The 19,780-nt window shown below is 31.5% G+C and overlaps 6 protein-coding genes across 7 annotated transcripts; 3 read left to right on the top strand and 3 right to left on the bottom strand.

The window, feature by feature from the left end:
- Positions 1–245: 245 nt before the first annotated feature.
- LOC114876739 (stromal membrane-associated protein 1) lies at positions 246–4,252 on the bottom strand. Its single transcript, XM_029188529.2, has 8 exons — positions 3,989–4,252; positions 3,403–3,536; positions 3,163–3,330; positions 2,877–3,081; positions 2,531–2,806; positions 2,170–2,459; positions 1,943–2,089; positions 246–1,579 (listed from the first exon to the last, which is right to left on the bottom strand). The coding sequence occupies exons 1-8, from the start codon at positions 4,104–4,106 to the stop codon at positions 1,463–1,465; spliced, it is 1,455 nt and encodes a 484-aa protein (XP_029044362.1). The 5' UTR covers positions 4,107–4,252; the 3' UTR covers positions 246–1,462.
- A 340-nt stretch (positions 4,253–4,592) lies between these two features.
- On the top strand, positions 4,593–5,965 carry LOC114876742 (28S ribosomal protein S10, mitochondrial). Its single transcript, XM_029188533.2, has 5 exons — positions 4,593–4,923; positions 4,991–5,270; positions 5,376–5,503; positions 5,581–5,782; positions 5,849–5,965. The coding sequence occupies exons 2-5, from the start codon at positions 5,025–5,027 to the stop codon at positions 5,897–5,899; spliced, it is 627 nt and encodes a 208-aa protein (XP_029044366.2). The 5' UTR covers positions 4,593–4,923; positions 4,991–5,024; the 3' UTR covers positions 5,900–5,965.
- A 311-nt stretch (positions 5,966–6,276) lies between these two features.
- Positions 6,277–9,643, bottom strand: LOC114876740 (beta-1,3-glucan-binding protein-like). Its single transcript, XM_029188531.2, has 9 exons — positions 9,315–9,643; positions 8,720–8,947; positions 8,511–8,638; positions 8,190–8,332; positions 7,936–8,099; positions 7,500–7,867; positions 7,214–7,315; positions 6,622–7,122; positions 6,277–6,530 (listed from the first exon to the last, which is right to left on the bottom strand). Exons 1-8 carry the CDS (start codon positions 9,457–9,459, stop codon positions 7,015–7,017), a joined length of 1,386 nt encoding a protein of 461 aa, XP_029044364.1. The 5' UTR covers positions 9,460–9,643; the 3' UTR covers positions 6,277–6,530; positions 6,622–7,014.
- A 726-nt stretch (positions 9,644–10,369) lies between these two features.
- Positions 10,370–11,861, top strand: LOC114876743 (frataxin homolog, mitochondrial). Its single transcript, XM_029188534.2, has 3 exons — positions 10,370–10,713; positions 10,944–11,064; positions 11,168–11,861. Exons 1-3 carry the CDS (start codon positions 10,472–10,474, stop codon positions 11,435–11,437), a joined length of 633 nt encoding a protein of 210 aa, XP_029044367.1. The 5' UTR covers positions 10,370–10,471; the 3' UTR covers positions 11,438–11,861.
- LOC114876738 lies at positions 11,489–15,671 on the top strand. Its single transcript, XM_029188528.2, has 14 exons — positions 11,489–11,577; positions 11,968–12,051; positions 12,158–12,425; positions 12,507–12,651; positions 12,846–13,045; positions 13,136–13,242; positions 13,334–13,555; positions 13,646–13,849; positions 13,963–14,265; positions 14,374–14,472; positions 14,527–14,909; positions 14,980–15,094; positions 15,194–15,352; positions 15,474–15,671. Exons 2-14 carry the CDS (start codon positions 11,977–11,979, stop codon positions 15,669–15,671), a joined length of 2,478 nt encoding a protein of 825 aa, XP_029044361.2. The 5' UTR covers positions 11,489–11,577; positions 11,968–11,976.
- Positions 15,672–15,919: 248 nt separating this feature from the next.
- LOC114876724 (short neuropeptide F) lies at positions 15,920–18,709 on the bottom strand. 2 transcript variants are annotated; one of them, XM_029188501.2, is made up of 5 exons: positions 18,611–18,709; positions 17,905–17,987; positions 16,641–16,742; positions 16,355–16,536; positions 15,920–16,213 (listed from the first exon to the last, which is right to left on the bottom strand). In XM_029188501.2, exons 2-5 carry the CDS (start codon positions 17,912–17,914, stop codon positions 16,154–16,156), a joined length of 354 nt encoding a protein of 117 aa, XP_029044334.1. In that variant the 5' UTR covers positions 17,915–17,987; positions 18,611–18,709; the 3' UTR covers positions 15,920–16,153. The 2 variants fall into 2 exon arrangements, with proteins under 2 accessions (XP_029044334.1, XP_029044335.1); XM_029188502.2 differs by lacking the exon at positions 17,905–17,987.
- Positions 18,710–19,780: the final 1,071 nt, after the last annotated feature.

Raw genomic sequence — 19,780 nt, forward strand, 5'->3', positions numbered from 1 at the left:
TTCCACAGACGAGTTCCGCTATTTTGTGTATTAGATTTTATTATTGTAACGTTATGAATCTTTCAGTCGATAATTTTATAAACTATTTTACATTTTGACAACATGTATTTGTACTTAACATCAGTTTTACAATATGTTAAACTCCTTTACTGCAGCAGTAAGTTACAAGGCCTAATTGTTCACATTTACTATCATGTAGATTGTATGACCATTGGTAATTATTTATAAGAATAAATGAAAACATGTCTTAATACGTTTGCACAGTGCATTTTATATTCAATGGCATAAGAATTTAATACTATTTCATAAGAGGAAAATTCAATATAATAAAGCATAAATATGACATATGTATGTCCAAAACTTATTGTCAAGTTTCAATACTCATTGTGTTACATGGCAATAAATTATAAATTTAAAATAGGGAAATATATGTCCCTGTCTTACACAAGATACTAACTGATCATTGCTAATCAATAATAACTAAAATATATATTTTTTCCAATGCAAACAATTTGCAAATATGTTTTTATATTTCGTACATGTAATAAGAATTAAAGTGTAGATAATATGTTTGGTTCATTAAGTCTCTGCCATTAGATATTAACAAAAAACATCAAATGCATTTTAATTTCATAAGAAATAATAATAATACTTGTAATCAACATCGCATTATTAGCATTTTTAAGCAACACGCTATTCAAGTACAAAAAATAATATCATTTATGTTTTAAACACCAGGCTCTTCTCGTAATTTTTACATAAATCAATATAAAATTAAAAACCAACTGTTTAAAACTTCCAATACATTCTGATTGCATACAATTATTACAACACTACGCTAGAAAACGAGATTGTTTTTAAAATTATTGAAGTCACTTTTTAAGTAAAGTGGCCTTTAATGTACAATTCTTCTGAGAACTTTAATAGTTCGTAAACTATTATGTATTCTGTTTACAGTTCGTTATTTTAGGGGAAAAATGAATCGTGTCGCAAAATATGCTTATTGCAATAATCATATTTATACCATTTGAGGTATAATAAAATTTTTCATTATAATGAAAGTGGACCCTGACATATATTCATTGTGATTACAAAAGCACCCATTTTAGCAAATAATATGGTTACGTTGTTGAATACATGTGTAGTGTACGTCACGAATAACTCTTTACAATCAGTCAAAAATTCGTTTTTATTCGTAGTTTCAACTTTTCCAACAATAATGTTGAAAGCTAGCAAAGCCATAGAAAAAAAATATTTTCTGACTCGATATACCGTATACACTCAGGAATTGTTTTTCCGAAAATGGCAGTATTCGAGTACTTTTATTCTTCTTAATTGCGTTGTGTCCCAGAGCAGTTTCCAAATTAATATGGAAATGTAATCATGGTGGGTAACGAACGTTTGACACTAGTGTATAACACTGAACGGAGTAATCAATCAACTAACAATATCCATAAAACTTTTACTGCCACAAATTGGTGGAAAGCGTTTGTCCAGGGAGTGCAGTGGTAGTAGATTTTCCTGGTGTATTTGAGAAACTTGTACCAGCTAAAGATAGTTGTGACATTTGTTGTGGTAACTGGAATATAAAAGTAATTACAGTCATTACATACTGAAATAAAGGATATATCAGGATAAGATGGTCAAAACTGCCTATGAGTCGATTTTACTGAGTTATATACATCATTTTATAGTTAATCAAAAAGAAACTATTGTGCACCAAGTTTCAACCCTGTATCTTAATTGGGAAGGTAGTTGCAGGGTAAGAAAGAAAAACTGATTTTTGCCATATTTTCCCTATTTAATGGTATTCAAAACATCTGAAAAAATTCTAAAATATTCTAGACATGTTTCTTCGAATTTTTTCAGATTCGACTCAAGGGCACTTTTGATCACCTTATCCAGCTTTTCTCGATTATGAAGCATTCTGTAACTTCCATACCTGAGCACCAAAGGCAACAGGTTGCTGCTGTTGCTGGGTTGTTAAATTGAAAAAAGGATTGCTACCAGGAGCTGGTTGAAGATTTTGTGTTAATACCCCACTCCATCCATTATTGCTACTAATATTAGTCTGTCCTATTTGCATCATCTAATAATATATAAAACAATGAGTTTATGAATGAATAGATCTGACATCATTCATATCATATAGTATATAAAATTATATACCATTTGGGATTGCATTGTGATGGCAGCATTAGGTACACCATTCATCTGATTTATTTGTCCTACGTGTAAGCAGTTTCCTAAAGAATTTGGTGCCACTGAACCTAATGAAGTGGAATTTACTGGAATTTGATTTTGATTCACGGGTAATTGATTAGACGTAACAGGCATCTGAGTGGAAACAAGTTGAGAGAAGGAACTTTGTTGATTTGGAAAACTACTTTGTTGGCCATATGCTACCATATTTGGTACTTGTTTGTACTGAACAGTAGACTGCTGAGGATATCCTCCACCTAACACATAGCATTGCAAAAAGTCCATCAATATTTCGTATATAAAATTATATTTAAAGTAAGAAACGTACTAGGAACTCCAAACATGGTTGATTGTTGATGACTTGGTGTCCCATATAATGCCAAGATACTGTCTTTGGACATTTTACTTTTTTCTTGAAGCGAGGATGCCGATTGCTCAAAGAAACTTTCTTCTTCACTTTTACTCACTACTGACGATGTGTCTATAGTTACATTAGAAGAACTACTACTAGTTGAAGCTGCTGAAGCTGGAGGTGCAGATAAAAAGGAAGAAAATATATCATCCCCACTACCATTTACATTTGATTGACTTGTTGCTGGAGCATCTGTTAAAAAACTGTGTAACTTAACAAATTTCATTTTTACTTCATGTTGTAATAAATAATAGAGATATACCTAATCCCAACAAGTCTAAAGTTGCAGAATTGTTTGCTCTATTTGGTTTAGGACTGACAGAGCTTTTAGGTTTTGGCAACTGAGGCACAACTTCTGGTTTTTTAACAGGTGGAAGTATAGTTTGATTATTTGAGCTTTTAGAATTCTCCTTTTTTCGTCTACGTTGCCTTTCAGCTTCTTCATCAAGTTCTTTATCCCAGTTTACCTGCATAGTTTATTCGACAAATCTTAAGTTTCAAGTTTTCAGTTTCCTATACAAATGCATTATAAATTCTGAATGTTTTACCTTTGGCAAAGGAGGTGGCACCCATTCTCTAGCTATATATTTTTTATGTTCATATTTTGCACGAATAAAACTTTCAAGACTACAATCAGTTTGAGGTCTTCGAAAACTATCTGGTAGGTTTGCCTCATACACTGCCCTAGCTCTTGAATTACCCATTTGTTGTAAACTCTATAAATAATAAAAGCACACTGTAATCATACTATCAATATTTACAATAATGAAGAACAATTGTAAGCATACCACTACTTGTTCGGGTGTCCAAGTATCTAAATTAACAGATTTAACTTTACTTATATGAACTCCAAGATTCCTATGTATTCCAGCGCAACGAATACATAAAAATATACCCAAATTCCAACTAGCCCACCTTGGTCCTATGAAGAAGATGAAACAAAAATAAGATTATTAATGAAAGATCAGTTTTTAAAACTCAATTATGCACCTGAAGGGATACAGTTGAATGAAAGGTGAGATAGTAAAAAGTTCAGGTTATACATAATGCTGATGATACACAAAATCTTTTTTCAGTGAAAATCAATAAAGAAAATAAAACGTGTATATGAATAAGAAATGGATGACTATGAAACCTTGGTGACGTTCACCCGTAATCGCTGTCATCTACGGTTTGTCACGAAGGAATTAAAAATCTATAATGTTTCACTGGGCGAAACTAGGTCGTTTTGAAATCGATATCGATGGCTTACAGGCATTGTTTCATTTATAACTGCAATTTTGAAATGTTTGCAGAGAGTGGAGATAGTAATGAGGCTTCATCTGTCGAGCAGAGACAAGACATCCCTAGAAAATTCACAATTGTCGCACGAACCTTTTGCATCGCAGTCGACACAATACTTGTTGTCCTCATCGCGTAGCATCTGTGTCAAAAGATTCTGACACTTCTCTTGTATTTGCTTGGAACGTTCTTTTTCCAGGCGGGACGTCATTTTTTGCACAGTGATGGGATCTTACCACACACAAGTCCAAAACAATGTTTTTTTCTCGTAATGCTGGACACGACCGTCAAGTATGTAGCATGCAGCAATGCTAAGGCTAAGCGAACGCCCCCAATAGTTCAACTCGTTACCCACTGAAACGTCATGCAGTTGGAAGAATTCTATTGGATCGTACACTTCGATATAAAATAATAAGATAGATTGTCCAACAATTCTTTTTTAATCTTTTTCGTGTTTTTAATCGTCGAACTGATAGTTAAATGTGTATTTGCTATGATTCAAGCATAGACGAGGCAAAGACCACTCACGCTATGTACTTTTGCATTAGGATTTTCTAGAAGCCGTTTATTTTTATCTTATCTATAATTTATTGAACCAGCTAATATAATTTTTAATTATTAAATATTATAAAATATAATATATAGCTAAAAAGTACGAATAACAAAGTAGTATTAATTCAAATTTTCCTGCGCAAACATTTATACCCAGGTAGTGGGGAGCCACAGATCTATACATATGGGGGTCTCCTCCCACACATATCATCATTTTCTCACAATGTATGTACATACATACATAAGTACTTCCATACTTACAAACTTACATTACCATACATATATATTTATATATATATACATTCATGCATTGCATATGGGTATGTAAATATAAGAATTCAAATTCGTTGATTTTATGCAATGTATGTATGGGATAAAACTCATGTATTAAATTTTTATTATTTTTGAAGTTTTAAAGTTCACACTTAGTTTGCATTTGTACATACAAATAAATATAAGAAATGTTTCGTTCAAAGGTACGTTAACTAATTTGATCTATATAAAATAGGTTAGAATTAATCTAAAACAATATTTTCTATATAGATGCTTTCAATTGTACAAAATACTATAAATAACAATGTATATAACAGTGGACGTGCCAGTATATGCATTGTTTTCATCAAACACTTCAAATGTAAATTTAACTGAAACTGCAACAGAGAATTTAAACAAAAATATAAGTGAAGCTTCAACAGAAATTTTAAAAGAAGCTTTAACGAAGACTTCAAATAAGGAATCAACTAATACCCCAACAGAAGCTTCAAACCAAACTACAATTTCAACTGAAACATTAGATAGAACCAGTACATCATCTTCTGAAGAGGTAAGGAATAATATTTCTCATGTTGCTGTAATAGTACTTTTGTTGAAATATGATTTTAAGAAACAATTCTTAGAACTTACTCTTAAACACAACATATTATTTTAGTCAAGTGTTGATAAACTGTATAAGACAATAACAGTTGAAGTAAGAGGAAATGATCCTGCTGTATTAGAGAGTTATACAATATTTTCTCATATGGCAGCAACATATTTAGATATTCCAATTATCAAACTGTAAGTTATACTTTAAAATAGTTTTATTCAAAAGTAATATATATCATAGTATAACAGGGCATAATATTACAAATTAGGCAGTCACCACGCAAACCTATTCATCAAAGATTAACATTGCTTAAGTCTGTCCACGTTCACAAGAAACATCGTGTGCAATATGAAACAAGAACATATTATAGATATTTTGAGCTTTCTAACTTAACTGGTTCCACAGCAGATACATATCTAGAATATATACAGAGAAATCTTCCAGAAGGAGTTGCAATGAAAGTTACAAAGGTATCATTCAAATTCTTTATTTTTCAATGTTGAAAGACATAATTAATTGACAGTTACTTTTTATAGGCAGAATTACATACTTTACCAGAATCAGTCCAACAAGCATCATTTCAATAATAAATAAACGTGGCAGTTTATTATACCACCTTAAATTTTGTGAATAGTAAAATAATTTATGCAGAATTGGTGTGAATTTATGTTTCCTTTATCTGTGCTATACTTTCCTTTCTTGAATGTACTTTTTGTATGTTCGTGTATTTCTAATTATATATGAATAATTATTACACAATTCTAGAAATTAGAATTTCTTTCTTGCATTTTAAATGTAGTATATGCCCTTTGAAACAAATTTTCATTATGTTTATTTGAACTTATGTTTGGTGCTTCTTCATTTTGATGTTTTCTATTTAATTGAACAGTAGCTATACACTTGTATAGTATAAATTCATGTCCTATAAATCCACAGAAAATAAACAAGTTTTTTGAGAAACCAATAACATCTAACTATCTTTATTTTCATATATGAATATTATACATAATTACAAAAGTTAATATGTTCATTTGTTATATTATTTACTTACTAGGATATTTTGACTGATGATGTATATCAGTACTTAATCCACAGGTTAAATAAATCAAGGTTATAATGAAAAGAATTATTAGTTCTTTTGTCATTTGAAATAATATACTTTACATATATCTATTTCACAAAGTTTCACAATTTCTTTTATGAAGTATTTTTAAAATTCTGAAATTTTAAAAAACAAAATAAATTTTAGCAAATTATATAAAGGATACATAAAACTGAATATTTAAAATAACATTGAAGATATTATCACCTCTGTTAAAATTGTTTTTTATATTGATTTGAAGTATATAATAACTATTGACTGGTGTAAATTAATTTTTAAAATTTCACGTGTGATGCTGTGAAGTGAATGCTACTGTTCTTTTCTTTCCTTCTTTTTAACGCTATTCAAGATAAACCGGTTTGACGGAAGAGTGAAGTTGAATGCTAAACGAATATTTAGAATATTCTTGATATTATTTGTTCGTATATTATTTATTCGTAATCATTGGAATACGTCTGTTTCTCATTTAGAGAACTATAAATTAAAAATTTCATAATATTTTAAATATACAATTTATTTTATACCTCTAAAACAAAAAACTAAAACGCGTGGTCGGCGCTTTGGGACATAAAATTTATATTTATTTTTATACAAATTTTATCATAACGACCATACACGAATGTAGTCAATCTCGAAAGCAGTTAATCTATCATTTTGCTTCAAACTTGGCATCCACTGACTTTTTTTGTGCCAAAATTGCAGCATTGCCTAAAACATATATAATAAAATATGAACAATTAATTCTTTTGAAATGATGAACATTCTGTTTTAAATTACATAGGATAAAAAATATTTATACCTTTGCTCCGACATTTCTCCATGGTTTTACATATCCTGAGCTAGTTGTTCCATCAGGAAACATTCGAATACCACCGACACCAACACCAAGGGTAATGTAAAACTATGTATAAAAATTCATTAAATTATCATGAATTATTCACTTAAAATTCGTAAAATTCGATCGCGTAAAACTGAAATTGTGTATTAAAAGTATCGCAGGAATGAAGACATATTTTATCAGATAAAAGGAAACCCGCGTACTATGGAAATTAAAACTCCATTATTTTTGTAGAGAAATTATGTACCTCTTTATCGAAAGGAGCGATTTTGTTGACATTTTCCCCTTGCATCCATTCATTTGGTCCAGGATTTAGTTTACCGACCTGTTCTCCGTCTACCATAAATTCAAATCCATCACTGTTCCAAATGGTTGTAAAAATATGAAAGTCTTTCGTCCATCTTGGTCCATTCTCCCGTATTTTAGAAACGATGTGGCTATCAACGTGGTTTACAGCTGTGCCTACCATGCATCCAAATTCTAATCTTCTTGAATCGTAAATGGCATTAGTAGTAACGTTAACTAAATTATGATTTCCACGAGCTAAGCCGAGAATAACGCGTCCACTAGAATATCCAACGCCATAGTTGTTATATTTTGGCTCAAGCCACATTTCTGTTTCATGTAAAAATACGTTAAAATTAAACCAACATAATACATTATTATATCTAAAAAGAATATACCTGGATATAACCAATCTCCTTCCGGAAATTTTGCTCTTATTTCAATTTTACCATATTGAAAATAGAAACTATTCGTTGTTGTTATTCTGGCAGATATAATAGGCGGTAAAATATTAAAAGCTGCGGCTTTTCGCGAGCATTCCATTTCAATATTGCTCGTACAGCTATATGAAATGAATACGTTTTAAATGATAAAAGTAAGTAAATAACATGTATAAAATGTAAAACAGTTTGAAAATTTATACTACACTTACCCGCTAAGTATTAACGTTCCATATGCCGTTACATTTTCGCCATAGTTATCTTCTAAAATCAACGGTGTGATACGAAGTACCCCATTTTCAACTTTGACTGAAGAGTCGTGATGTTCATTGTGGTATACACAAAATTCATAATCCTGTTGTATAATAAAAATGACATGACATGTAACGTTTGCAATCGGTATAGGGCACACGAAATCGCCCGTAGGGGCAGGTGAGCACGTTGAGCTTATCGCGGACCGTTTCTACTCTCCTGCGAATTTTCGCTAGGCGGCGGGGAAGTATTACTTTATTTTTCTTTTAAATAAGACTTACGGGACTTAACGGTATTTTGACATCGCGTTTCCAAATGGAAGTATTCAGAGAATCGAAATTTTCATTAAACACCAATTTGTCTGTAGAATCACTGGTCGCTTCTGAATTGTCACTTCCTTGTATCTGTGCTGTAATTATATGATACATACTTTCATAGAGAAAGAAAGGTGCAAGAGAAAAAACACTGATGCACATAAAACTATACATACATGTAACTGTCCATTTTTTATTTTCTCTTTGATAAGTAGACCCATTAACTAGCGCGTAAGTCCAATAATGTATGACATCTCCGTTTTTTAAATTTACGTCTTCATCTGTAACCGTCCATTTGGCATCTTTCTTTTTATATACTTCACCCAATATTTCTCCTGACTTATTAACTTGAATCTTTTTATTTATATTCCCGTGAAATGCAAAGAATTGTAATCCCTCTGTATCTATTATTAAAAAGAGAAACAAAAATAAAAATTCATACACTGCTTTACTCAAAATGGTAAATTCTATACAGACATTGTACTTTTCTTAAGCGAATTACGTTTTAAGTCGAGCATAAGGAAAATTTGATGAGTAATATACAATAATTTAGGTGAATCACGAATATGTTTTTTAACTTATATAGGTATATACTTCGTTTTAAATGTTAATTTTCTCTATCTTGTAATATGATCTATCATTTATTAATTAACTGGTGTTAACCGTAATAAAACATACAAATGTATGTAAATTAATATTTTCATATAATTTACAAAATAATATATTAAAGAATTAATAAATAGATTCTATAGGTGGTTATTGTTTGCTCACCTGGTATTGATATTTGAATTCCTCGTGGTTTTAAAATCTTAAAAGTTGGTTCAGGTAAAACATAAGAATTAACAGAGATAAAGCTTTCCAAACTTAAAACAAATGCCACGAAAATTGAAATAGACATAACACTGTAGTTAAACATGTTTTTTAAGACTGACTGAGACTTTCTCTGTTAGAATAGAAATTATTTGCTACGGCGCCTAAGGTCATTGATGAGAAATAAAAAAATAATTGATTGCGTGCAGAACTGTCGATATTATACTCATTTAACTAACTCAGTATGTAGAGTTCACGTAATTTATGAAACGCTTCAAACCTCCTATCTATTTGTAGAAATGAATCAGAATTTTGTCGATAAGGAAGAAAAAAATTTACTTTTTTATCTTATTGTTAGACGCTTCGCAAATTAGTAAGTATCTTTTAAACTTTTATTTTACTAAGATTGATGGTAAAAGTAAAATTGACCTCTTGGAATTTAAACTTGATCTTCTGTTGGTACTCAGGTCAAAATGATTAAAATAATTGTTTGACAAACTTGTATTTTAAAAAGACAGCCATAAATTAAACGTTTTTGAAATTCGACCCCAGCGCTATTTTTTTAAAAACGGCTCAAACTACTCAACAACTTACCGATCGATTATCCTGAATGAACAATTGTTGAGTAGTTTGAGCCGTTTTTAAAGAGATGACGCTGGGAGAGAATTTTAAAAGTACTTCATTTATGGCGGTGTTTTTAAAATACAAGTTTGTCAAACAATTATTTTAATAATTTTTCGGTCTTATGCTGATTTTGACTGATTTCTGAAAAACAAAATCAAAAGTAGTAGAAGTGTCTTTTCAGTTGTGAGTGCGAGGTGCAGTAGAAAAGGCATTGGTAAAACAGAGATGATGGTGGGAGTACACTGAGTTGCAATGAACTTGTCGCAGTGAAGTTGGCTCCAGATTTACTGACACATTCACGCCGCGTCGGTGAGTCGATCTCGCCCATCGTCTCACCGACGCGGCGTGAATGTGTCAGTAAATCTGGAGCCAACTTCACTGCGACAAGTTCATTGCAACTCAGTGTACAAGCTTATCTCACCGTATTGCAATTGATTGCAATGTTGTTTTGGCCTTTTGTTTGATCAATATACAATATATAAAAAGTTTGTATCATGTTACTAACTAGAAATGTAACAAGAAATGGTCTTTTTAAAGCCTTGTTGTGTATGTCAAGACCAAATACTATTAGTAAATATTTAACACAGCAGATTAGTATTCAGTGTAAAAGACGTATAGGTTATCTTGTAATATCCCCCAATGTTTATTCAAAGTCACACAATGATTCGACAGCGATAAATTGTAAATTAATATCAAATTTTAGTTCAGGTAATTGCACGTGTCCTCAAAGTGAGCTGTGAGTAAATATTATGAAATATATGTTTACTTTTCTTTTAAATTTCGTGTTGATAAAACTAGTGTAAAACCTGAGAAATATAAATAAAAAATTTTGATCACAATTGTGTATAATCATTTATTCTATATTCTCTAATTTATGTGACCAGCTATAAGTTATATAAGCATATAAGTTGTTTATTTATTTGTATGATCTTTAATGTTTGAAAAGTTGTTTTATTATTATTATAGGGAACTTACACCTGTAAGATTTGAGAAAGTTTCAGATGAAACCCTTGAATCTTTGACTGAGTATTTTGATGAATTAATAGAAAAAGCATCACATTTGACAGAGGCAGATGTATCATATGGAGTATGTTTTCTTATAATGATTTATGTTAATTCCTTATGATTAATAAATATAATTATGAATTAGTAATTATAACTTCTAAACATAAAATATATTAATGTTGCAGGATGGTGTATTGACTGTTAAATTTGGTAATTCTTATGGTACTTATGTTATAAATCGCCAAACTCCAAATAAACAGATTTGGTTATCTTCTCCAAAATCTGGCCCAAAAAGATATGATTTTGTGAATGGTAAATGGATCTATAAACACGATGGAAAAACATTACATGAGTTACTTAACAATGAAATACCAGCAATTATAAGGGATCAAGCAGATTTTAACAAGTGTTCCTTTAGTGGCAAAGAGAAAGAAGCTGTAATGAAGACTGTTTAATCATATCATTTGGTGCTTAAAATTGTAATTATAATTAGGATCATCAGATGTACTTTGTTGAAAATACAAAATTTCACGTTTCATGTATATATTATAACAGATTTTATCTTGAAGTAGATAATACATTGTAATACATTTATGTGAGTATTTATATTTTTATAAAATATTCACACAATTAAATATTTGCATGGTAGAGTGGCACCTTTTATAGAATTCTTCTTTCTCTGAGTATAACATAATGCTTAATGTATATAAAAAAACATGTGTACAGTTCAGGTATAAAAATAGTATACTTAAACATTTAATAATATAATGAAAACCATTAAAGTATATAAATTATACATGTATAGTCACTTTTGATGTATGTTTGTTATATATTATTTATTCAATATTTTATAGTGTAAATAAATAACATACAAAAGGTTTAAGCATTATTACATATTATTTAATTAACTTTAATATTTCTGCGTGCATTAACATATAATAATTTGAATATACTTCTAAATTATATGTTACTCTATATTGAACAGAGAGCGGAAATGGAGATTATAGAAGATGGAAATTTGGTAGATCGTGTTAGAATTTTATTACAACGCGATATGCAATATTATCAGGTATCATTACTTATGTCATAGTATCTAAGTAAGGTAGAAAATACTGCTCTTGTTTGAGGAACCTAAATCTTAAACATCCATTATATAAAATAATAAAATGATACAGGAAATGCAAACAGTATTGAAAGAGCCACTTTGTGTACGTATTAGTGGTGGAAAACTCGATTTTCCAAGACATGCTTCATTCGCGGCTACTAAAATTGTGACCTGGTGGGAAGCCGACTTCGAAGCTGCTTTTAAATGTTACTCTGGATTAACAGGTTCAACTGAACACGAAAGTACCACAAACATAGAAGCTGAGGATAGAGTCATAAAAAAGATTCAACCATCGGAATTTATACTTCTTGTAGTTGATACTGCTGATAAATTATTAGGTACTTTGTTCCAACAAATTTAAGCTAAAATAAAAAATAAACTATTGCTATTGTATTATATTATTCCTTAAATAATTTCAGAGCATTTGCATATGCTTATTCAAGAATCGTTAGACCACGCGGATTTGACGGTATTAACAGCTACTTTGGGAGCAGCTGCACTTATACGAAATTGCTTATGGTGTTATAATCAACAAGCTAAAAATTTAATTAACTCGCAATCAAGGTATTCATGCGTCACAGCCGAATAAAATATTAGCGGAAACGCTTCAAAATCAAACTCCTCATCAATTAATTTACGAAATAAAAACGTTGCAATAATTTTTTACTAAAATTTTTTACTATTTCCAAAATTCCTAATAATTTTCTAATGTGCAAAACAAGTAAAATTTTATTAAACAGTACATTTGTTCTTGATAGTGAAAAAATAAATAAATCATATAAATCTTATCATGAAATGGCTGAAGCAGTAGCGGAAAGATTATTGGACCTACACTGCCGTTTAATTTCGTTGTACATATTAAATGAAGCTGATTCTCTTAGCTGGCATGACACCAAATCATTTTTTGAACGAGAACGCTGTTCTTTTGTAATACAAATGTGGTGGCTATATATGCAAGGTAATGTAACTAAAGCTACAAGCTAAAAAAAAAAGCGATTTAACCAGGAGCCTCCTCCAGGAGCTAGTGCATTATGTTTTATATTTTCAGGGACAAAGGCTGATCTTTGGAATACCGTTTCCCCAAAAATGGCTCAACGTGTATTTTCTGGAATGTTAAACGAATCTTTGTCCATTCTTGTGACAAGATTTATCTATGTAAGAATGTGGGCCAAAAATCCGTAGAAAATACGTAAAAATTAGCAAAATATCGTAGTATAATATAATAAAAGATATAATTTTGTTCTAGGGTCGACCAAGTTTAGCACGATCTGAACAATTTTGGTCAGATGCTTTCAATGTTCTGTGTTGTACGGGATATCTTGCATTAGGCGCTTGTGTCAGTGCTGCTGAAATGATTGGAATGAAGTTAAACAAATTACCAATTGCTGTTAGAGATATACACACGAAATGTAATGAATTATTCGTTTGCTTACTACTAAGGGGCACACCTCTTCAAGAACTATATCAAGTATAAAAATAATAATTATGTCAGGACATATCCCACGTTTTAATGTCAAGGTTTTTTGTGTTTTTTACATTTTTTTTTTGTTTATTACAGGCTTTTAGAGCTGGATTCGATGATTTGAGTATATTGCAACCACGTCTTGGACCTGCACCTTGGGTGTTAATATGCGCACCAAATTTATTGGGTTCAATCGACTCCGAGATTTACATATCAAGTTTGCCAGAAGATCGTTCTGTAATTTTAGAGCTAAACGTTCTTAGACATCAACCGCAATCAGATTGGACCCAATTAATAAAGGTAGTACTAATCATGTTATGTTTAAACAACGATGGATGTAAGAAAAGGTATCCGAAACGCATCAATTTTTCAGATATTTTTCAATATATTATTTTCATTCAAAATTTGTGCAGGTAATTTCTATGAATGATTATGCAGTGGCTAAAATATTGTTAAATACATTAATTCACGAATGCGGCGATTTTACGTCCGAAGATGATTTCGATAATTTAGAGAAATTCAAACTTGATGGACAAGGTTGTGGTGGTTTTTTATGTAGTAGCGGAGCTTGTATTCCAAGACAGAAAATAACACCAGCAATAAGTCTTTACAGTTTAATGTACATTCTAACGTGTATCGCACAGGATTCTGGTCATGTTATCGTACCAGCTTTGAAACAAAATCATAAATGGGCCAGCCATCTCGATCGACAGCAGGTATTTCTTAAAGTTTAACAAAAAAAAAAGAAAAAGGCAAAATATTTCAAAGTGCAATTCGGGAGTGATACATATGTGTGTATATTATATACTCCCATATTTGCATAGGTTTGGAATCAGTCGCGACCACCCTGGTTAAATGCAATTTTAAATCCGTTAAATAAAATAATGGAACCAATTATCGAATTACTTTTGGACGCTGTAAAAGTAAGTTGTCAAACAACCATGTGTGACTGATTAATGTCAGCCTTTGATTTTTAGACAGGAGCAAGTATGTATCAAGCAATGTCACTGGTAATTGGCTGTTTCGCTGAATTGTACGTAACTTTGCCACCTGCCATTTTAAATATCGCATTGGCGTTAAACGAGAATATTCCTGCCCACTGTCATCCTATCGGTGGAAATCTTCTTCTTCATATTCTGTGTACATCGCTTTATACTGCCCTTCTTGAACATTCAAGAATCAGCAAAGCGAAAGTAGAAGACAGTCCAAGAGTTCAAGAAGTAAATTACGAATTGAATTTTTTCGATCCTAATGATTCTTCAGAAACATTACTCGCTTTAGCCGAAGGTATCTGCAGCATCGACGAGGACAATAAACACACCTCTCAAATTGAGGATTTCTTTCAACTTGTAAAAGACAAGTAAGACGGTCTCAGTCCCACTTGATCACTCCTGTTGATGTATAATTAAAAATTTTTATTATTCTTTCAGCATCCAAGTAACGAACGAAGATCCACACGTTAACAAGGCAAAAAGTATATCTTCCATTATTGAAACGTACACTGATGAACTATTGTTTACTAATTCTGGACGCCGGGCTTTAAAGGTATTTTTATTTTCCATTCAAGATTTCGTTAATAAAGTCCATATTATTAGAAACTTGTTTTCTAAAAATTTTATTATAATGCGTTGTTTTATGTCGTAGGTAATGCACGAGTATTTAATACGTGCATCCGATTTGGTATTAAATAATTTACGTCAAAATAATGTTAAAAGGTTGATACCCAATGTGCCTGAGGTGTCTCCTCTTATTAAACCACTGGTTCATATAATGTTTCATATCGAAGATACTATGTTTGATCAGGTTAGTGGTAAACTAAAATAATTGTTAAATGAAGAAATGAAAAGAATTTAATTAAATCAAAATATACTTTACTTCTTTTTATGCTTGTCGTTGATTCTGTTATTTTTTTTTTCTTCAATAGTTTCTTATACAATACGAAAAAACAAATTGGAGAAAAGCTTTAAGGGTACCACTATCAGTTACGGTGGATCATGCACGAAGCCAACTTTTATTACGCCCGGAATTTAAAAATGTCGGCGAGTTAGCACGCGAAGACAAAGAAGCTGTGTATTCGCTTAGAAGACTTTGCTCTTCCATAAAAACAGCACATTTTAAATAATAATTTTGTATCGCAACAAAATGTAACTGGAATAAAATTTTTATCTTCAATAATAATTTCCACAGTCTCCAATTCCATAAAATACATGCAGCCACAAACTCAATGAATTCATCGACGAATTCATATTAACTTAGAAATCACATTGGGGCTAAAGGATTCATGGATGCTTTAATAAGATTTTATTTATATAAATAGCATTAATACAAATTATGATATCTTATATATATATTCATGTATTGTGTCAACATCATTAAATAATAATACAGATATATGTAAGAAAAGAAATGCAGAATTGAAGTTTGTTTTCGAAATTTTTAAAAATTCGGTACATAAACATTTAGGTTTACCCAGGATCACATAATTTCTTTTTATTTTTGATATTTTCATGCAGCATCCATTTCCAGATACTGTTACAGCAATTAACTATTACTTTTCCCAACTAAGAAAAAACGATTCATGAAATGACGGAACTTCGGTTTGATTTAGTTATCTTCAAATCTCGGTGGTACGATGGCGTTTAAACGTCTCGATAATAATGCCATCTGAAAAATAAAAGCAATTAAAATTCTTTTAATTTTAACAACTCTATTAGTTTGTATCAAAGTATTCGACTTTTATATTTCTAAAATGACGAAAAAGAGAAGAAAGATTTTAGTCTGTCCTAGTAGATGAATTACACTTACAGTTAGGTGAGGATCCGAACGTCCAAAACGTAAGCGCAATGACGGTGATCGTTGAGACTTACGAATCATCAAATGTTCCAATGGAACCTCACCAAATCCGGCGTTTTCTAAAGTAGCGCGCTGCATCAGAAGTTTATAAAGATCACGAATATTTTCCGCTGGTGTCTTATCCGCTATTTCATCTACGAACATTAAGTCCCAGTGGAAAAAAAAGTAATTTTTAAGCATTGGTAATTTTCAATTGTATCAAATTGTATATTTAAAATTCAATGTTTAATCAACGCACCTCCATAGTCTATATAATTTTCGGCGCCAAGAACCAAACCGATCACAGTGAAGAGCAAAGTTGCCTTTACGTAGACTTTAGTTACCATCTTATTAAAGTTACCTGGAAACAAGATATCGTCGTTAATTACTTTAGCAAGACTTTCAGCATTTTAACATCACTCACAGAGATGTAAATAAATTTGAGCATGTTAGAATGTTATACTTAACGTCGTTTTAATTAAGGCTGAATATTAATCAAAATATTGAGATATAAAAGTTTCAACCCTGTGAAAGTGTATTTTCCATATCTATCCGTTATAGTGTTCGACAATAGGTGGGAGATTTTTTAAGCGGTGATTCTAGGGATCAAAATAAGACGAAAATCAAGAATGACGAAATAGCGTTTGCGGCTTTGTTTTCTAGTAATTAACGTTTAAAGATTCGAGTAAAAAGCGCCTAAAACCTGCAATCCGCCTAACACCGACGACTGAACGTCAGGTCAACGGGGGTCGGTACAATTATAATCAAGAATCATTGAATAGTAGAAACTTAGTAGTCAGCAGGGGCGGGTACAGTTATAACCAAGAAGAGAAAGGCGAATGCAGTACCGAGAAATAGAATAGCACGAGGTAAGTATCTACTATTTAATGATTCTTGGTTATAATTGTACCGACCCCTGTTGACCTGACGTACAGTCGTCGGTGTTAGGCGGATTGCAGATTTTAGGTGCTTTTTACTCGAATTTTTAAACGTTAATTACTGGAAAACAAAGCCGCAAACGCTATTTCGTCATTCTTGATTTTCGTCTTATTTTGATCCCTAGAATTACCCTTTAAAAAATCTCCCACCTGTTGTCGAACCTTGTACCCCGAACCCTGTTAGCTGTAACCTGTACAGCGTAACATTACTCTTGAAACTACGATTAACGACTTTATGATATGTATTATCACATGACATATGTTCATCATCTTTTCTGTACAATCCGTTACGTAGAATGAATATGAGTAAAATGATTTCAGAAATAACTGTTAAAAACTGTTTTATAAAGATTCTGCTTATTTTAATGAAGTATTATTCAATCTCAAGTGAATATTATTTTTCCAGGAACTCCGTTACCTTTTAATTTAATAAAATTTCTTTGTAGCTACATTGGGTCACTTATCTAAAAATATTGTGAAATCGATAGTCTAGGTTCTTCCTCAACCTCTTGGGAAGGTATCAAATTTTAGGTAATCTATCTTCACTGTATTTTAATTATTTAGACACATTGAAACTTTGCGTACCGGAATGCATGTACGAATTTCTTCCTTTCAATTTTCACCCCTGATCTCCGATCTTATCATAAAGCCAATCCAAGGAAAAAACTCTGAAAGGACATGGATTGTAACTGACACACTAGAAAATGATAAGGTAATAAGACTGAAACAAAACGATAGATCTCCGTCTACTTCGTTAAAGTAAGAAGAAAATGAAGCGAGGAAAAGAACTTCCTTCAATCAAGAGAGCTCGTCGCCTGCAATGAAGGAGTCTTAGCACATAATGAAAAAGAATGCTTGTTTAGTAGAAATATTGTGATCACGGATAAAAGTGGAGAAAAATAAAGTCGTTGTATAATTTGTGTGCCGGAATTGATGAAAATGAATATCCACTTTCTAAATATGACTTTGATTGCAAAAAATATAAATAAAACTACAAACAGTCATTAATATTTTGTTTAGAAAAGATCACTTTTAGTTCGTATTTGATATAACTTTAATTTAAAGTCATTGTTCTATTATAATATTAAGATTTATTTGAAAGATCTAATTAGAAAAATTAGAAATTAGAAATTCCTAACGTAGACATTTGTGCGTTTTTCCGTTCAAAAATTAAAGTTCCAAGGAGTTTATTGAATAAAGTTCTCAATTTTTATGAATTGAAAAAAGTATTAAGAGAACTTAAGATAAAAAGCAACATTATTATAAGATATAATAGAGTATATGAACTTACCGTTCAAAGCAAGTAGAAATCAAGATGTTTTCACTGAATCGTCGAGTTAACTTATTGGAGATTGAGATCTTTGAAATCTGCGAATTGCACGATAGGACAGTGACGATGAGAAGTGAGACAGTATCGAGGGTGTCTTCATATATATAGGGGATGCGGAGGATTTCACGGGGCAGGAGTGTGGGTGTAGGCACAGGTGGCCAGTGGAAAGGAACTACAGCCCCTTCGAGCGCAAGCGTTCTCTCATCTCTCCCTCTGACTTTCTAACACTTCTTTCCCTTGGACCTCGAATTTGTTACGATTCTGTGACTACATCTTCTAAAATGACTTTTCACTAGTTTTCCGCGAGTGGTTAGCGATCACTATTTTATTGCTTTCCATCAAAGTGCGAATAAAAACAAGTAAAATTTAGAATTCCAATATATTTCATATCAAATTCATATTAATCTATCAATATTTTTATCTTTTTTTCATTTATAGAGTTCAAATGTACCTAGTTTCGATGAATAAGGGATAAATCTTAGACTTCATCTTAGAGGAGATACACAGCAGGTGTTCAATTATATTTCAATCGCAGGCAATGAATGACCTTAGGGAGGAACATTTGATTAGGCGTAATTAAGGTACGAATCATACCGCTCTGTATGTGGTAGATAGTTGAATAATATTCCTCGTATTTTTACTTGCTTAACTATTGTGTTAACAATTCACATTTTTATTTGCAAGACAAAAAATAATTCAAAACGTAAGCTATTGTAAAATCTAGGGAACGTACTTTACAGGGATGTACAGCGTGTCCCACCTAACTTGTCTAATCCCATTTTCTATAAAAACAAATACTTTTTATATTAGTCCAAAAAGCACTTATGATGGGTTAACCTTCCCTTGCCAGAAAAAAAAATCGATGATTGAACATGGTACGTAAGAAGTACAAGAGCGTATAAAATTACACCACGTCATTAACGTTAATGTCCACTTGAGAATCTTTCCTGTTAATGTCTCAATAAACATATTTGCTCTCAGTAATAGTCAAGTTAATTGACTACATACAATGGGACAATAAATCCTACCCTCGAAAAGCTAAATATATTTTTTAACGCATCCACCCCTTACGTATCTGCCATTTCGGTATCCGCGGTTCGAAATTCCAGGAATTTCAAAAATTTAATCAAC

The sequence above is a fragment of the Osmia bicornis genome, chromosome 3 (genome assembly GCF_907164935.1).
Source record: "Osmia bicornis bicornis chromosome 3, iOsmBic2.1, whole genome shotgun sequence".
NCBI classification, from domain to species: Eukaryota; Metazoa; Arthropoda; class Insecta; order Hymenoptera; family Megachilidae; genus Osmia; species Osmia bicornis.

Bases quoted from the DNA above. Each gene is read 5' to 3' on its own strand.
- LOC114876739 (XM_029188529.2), bottom strand. From the start codon at position 4,106: ATGACGTCCCGCCTGGAAAAAGAACGTTCCAAGCAAATACAAGAGAAG. The intron at 3,082-3,162 runs GTAAAACATTCA...TAAACTATGCAG, and splicing joins TGCCACCTCCTTTGCCAAAG to GTAAACTGGGATAAAGAACT. The intron at 2,807-2,876 runs GTATATCTCTAT...GTTTTTTAACAG, and splicing joins TTTAGACTTGTTGGGATTAG to ATGCTCCAGCAACAAGTCAA.
- LOC114876742 (XM_029188533.2), top strand. From the start codon at position 5,025: ATGTATATAACAGTGGACGTGCCAGTATATGCATTGTTTTCATCAAAC. The intron at 5,271-5,375 runs GTAAGGAATAAT...ATATTATTTTAG, and splicing joins GTACATCATCTTCTGAAGAG to TCAAGTGTTGATAAACTGTA. The intron at 5,504-5,580 runs GTAAGTTATACT...ATTACAAATTAG, and splicing joins GATATTCCAATTATCAAACT to GCAGTCACCACGCAAACCTA.
- LOC114876740 (XM_029188531.2), bottom strand. From the start codon at position 9,459: ATGTTTAACTACAGTGTTATGTCTATTTCAATTTTCGTGGCATTTGTT. The intron at 7,868-7,935 runs GTATATTCTTTT...TACATGAAACAG, and splicing joins AGGAGATTGGTTATATCCAG to AAATGTGGCTTGAGCCAAAA. The intron at 7,316-7,499 runs GTACATAATTTC...TTTTATACATAG, and splicing joins TCGCTCCTTTCGATAAAGAG to TTTTACATTACCCTTGGTGT.
- LOC114876743 (XM_029188534.2), top strand. From the start codon at position 10,472: ATGTTACTAACTAGAAATGTAACAAGAAATGGTCTTTTTAAAGCCTTG. The intron at 10,714-10,943 runs GTGAGTAAATAT...TTATTATTATAG, and splicing joins ACGTGTCCTCAAAGTGAGCT to GGAACTTACACCTGTAAGAT. The intron at 11,065-11,167 runs GTATGTTTTCTT...TTAATGTTGCAG, and splicing joins AGGCAGATGTATCATATGGA to GATGGTGTATTGACTGTTAA.
- LOC114876738 (XM_029188528.2), top strand. From the start codon at position 11,977: ATGGAGATTATAGAAGATGGAAATTTGGTAGATCGTGTTAGAATTTTA. The intron at 14,910-14,979 runs GTAAGACGGTCT...TTATTCTTTCAG, and splicing joins TTTCAACTTGTAAAAGACAA to CATCCAAGTAACGAACGAAG. The intron at 15,095-15,193 runs GTATTTTTATTT...TTTATGTCGTAG, and splicing joins CTGGACGCCGGGCTTTAAAG to GTAATGCACGAGTATTTAAT.
- LOC114876724 (XM_029188501.2), bottom strand. The intron at 16,537-16,640 runs GTGCGTTGATTA...TAATGTTCGTAG, and splicing joins AAATTATATAGACTATGGAG to ATGAAATAGCGGATAAGACA. The intron at 16,214-16,354 runs GTAAGTGTAATT...TTTATTTTTCAG, and splicing joins GTTCGGATCCTCACCTAACT to ATGGCATTATTATCGAGACG.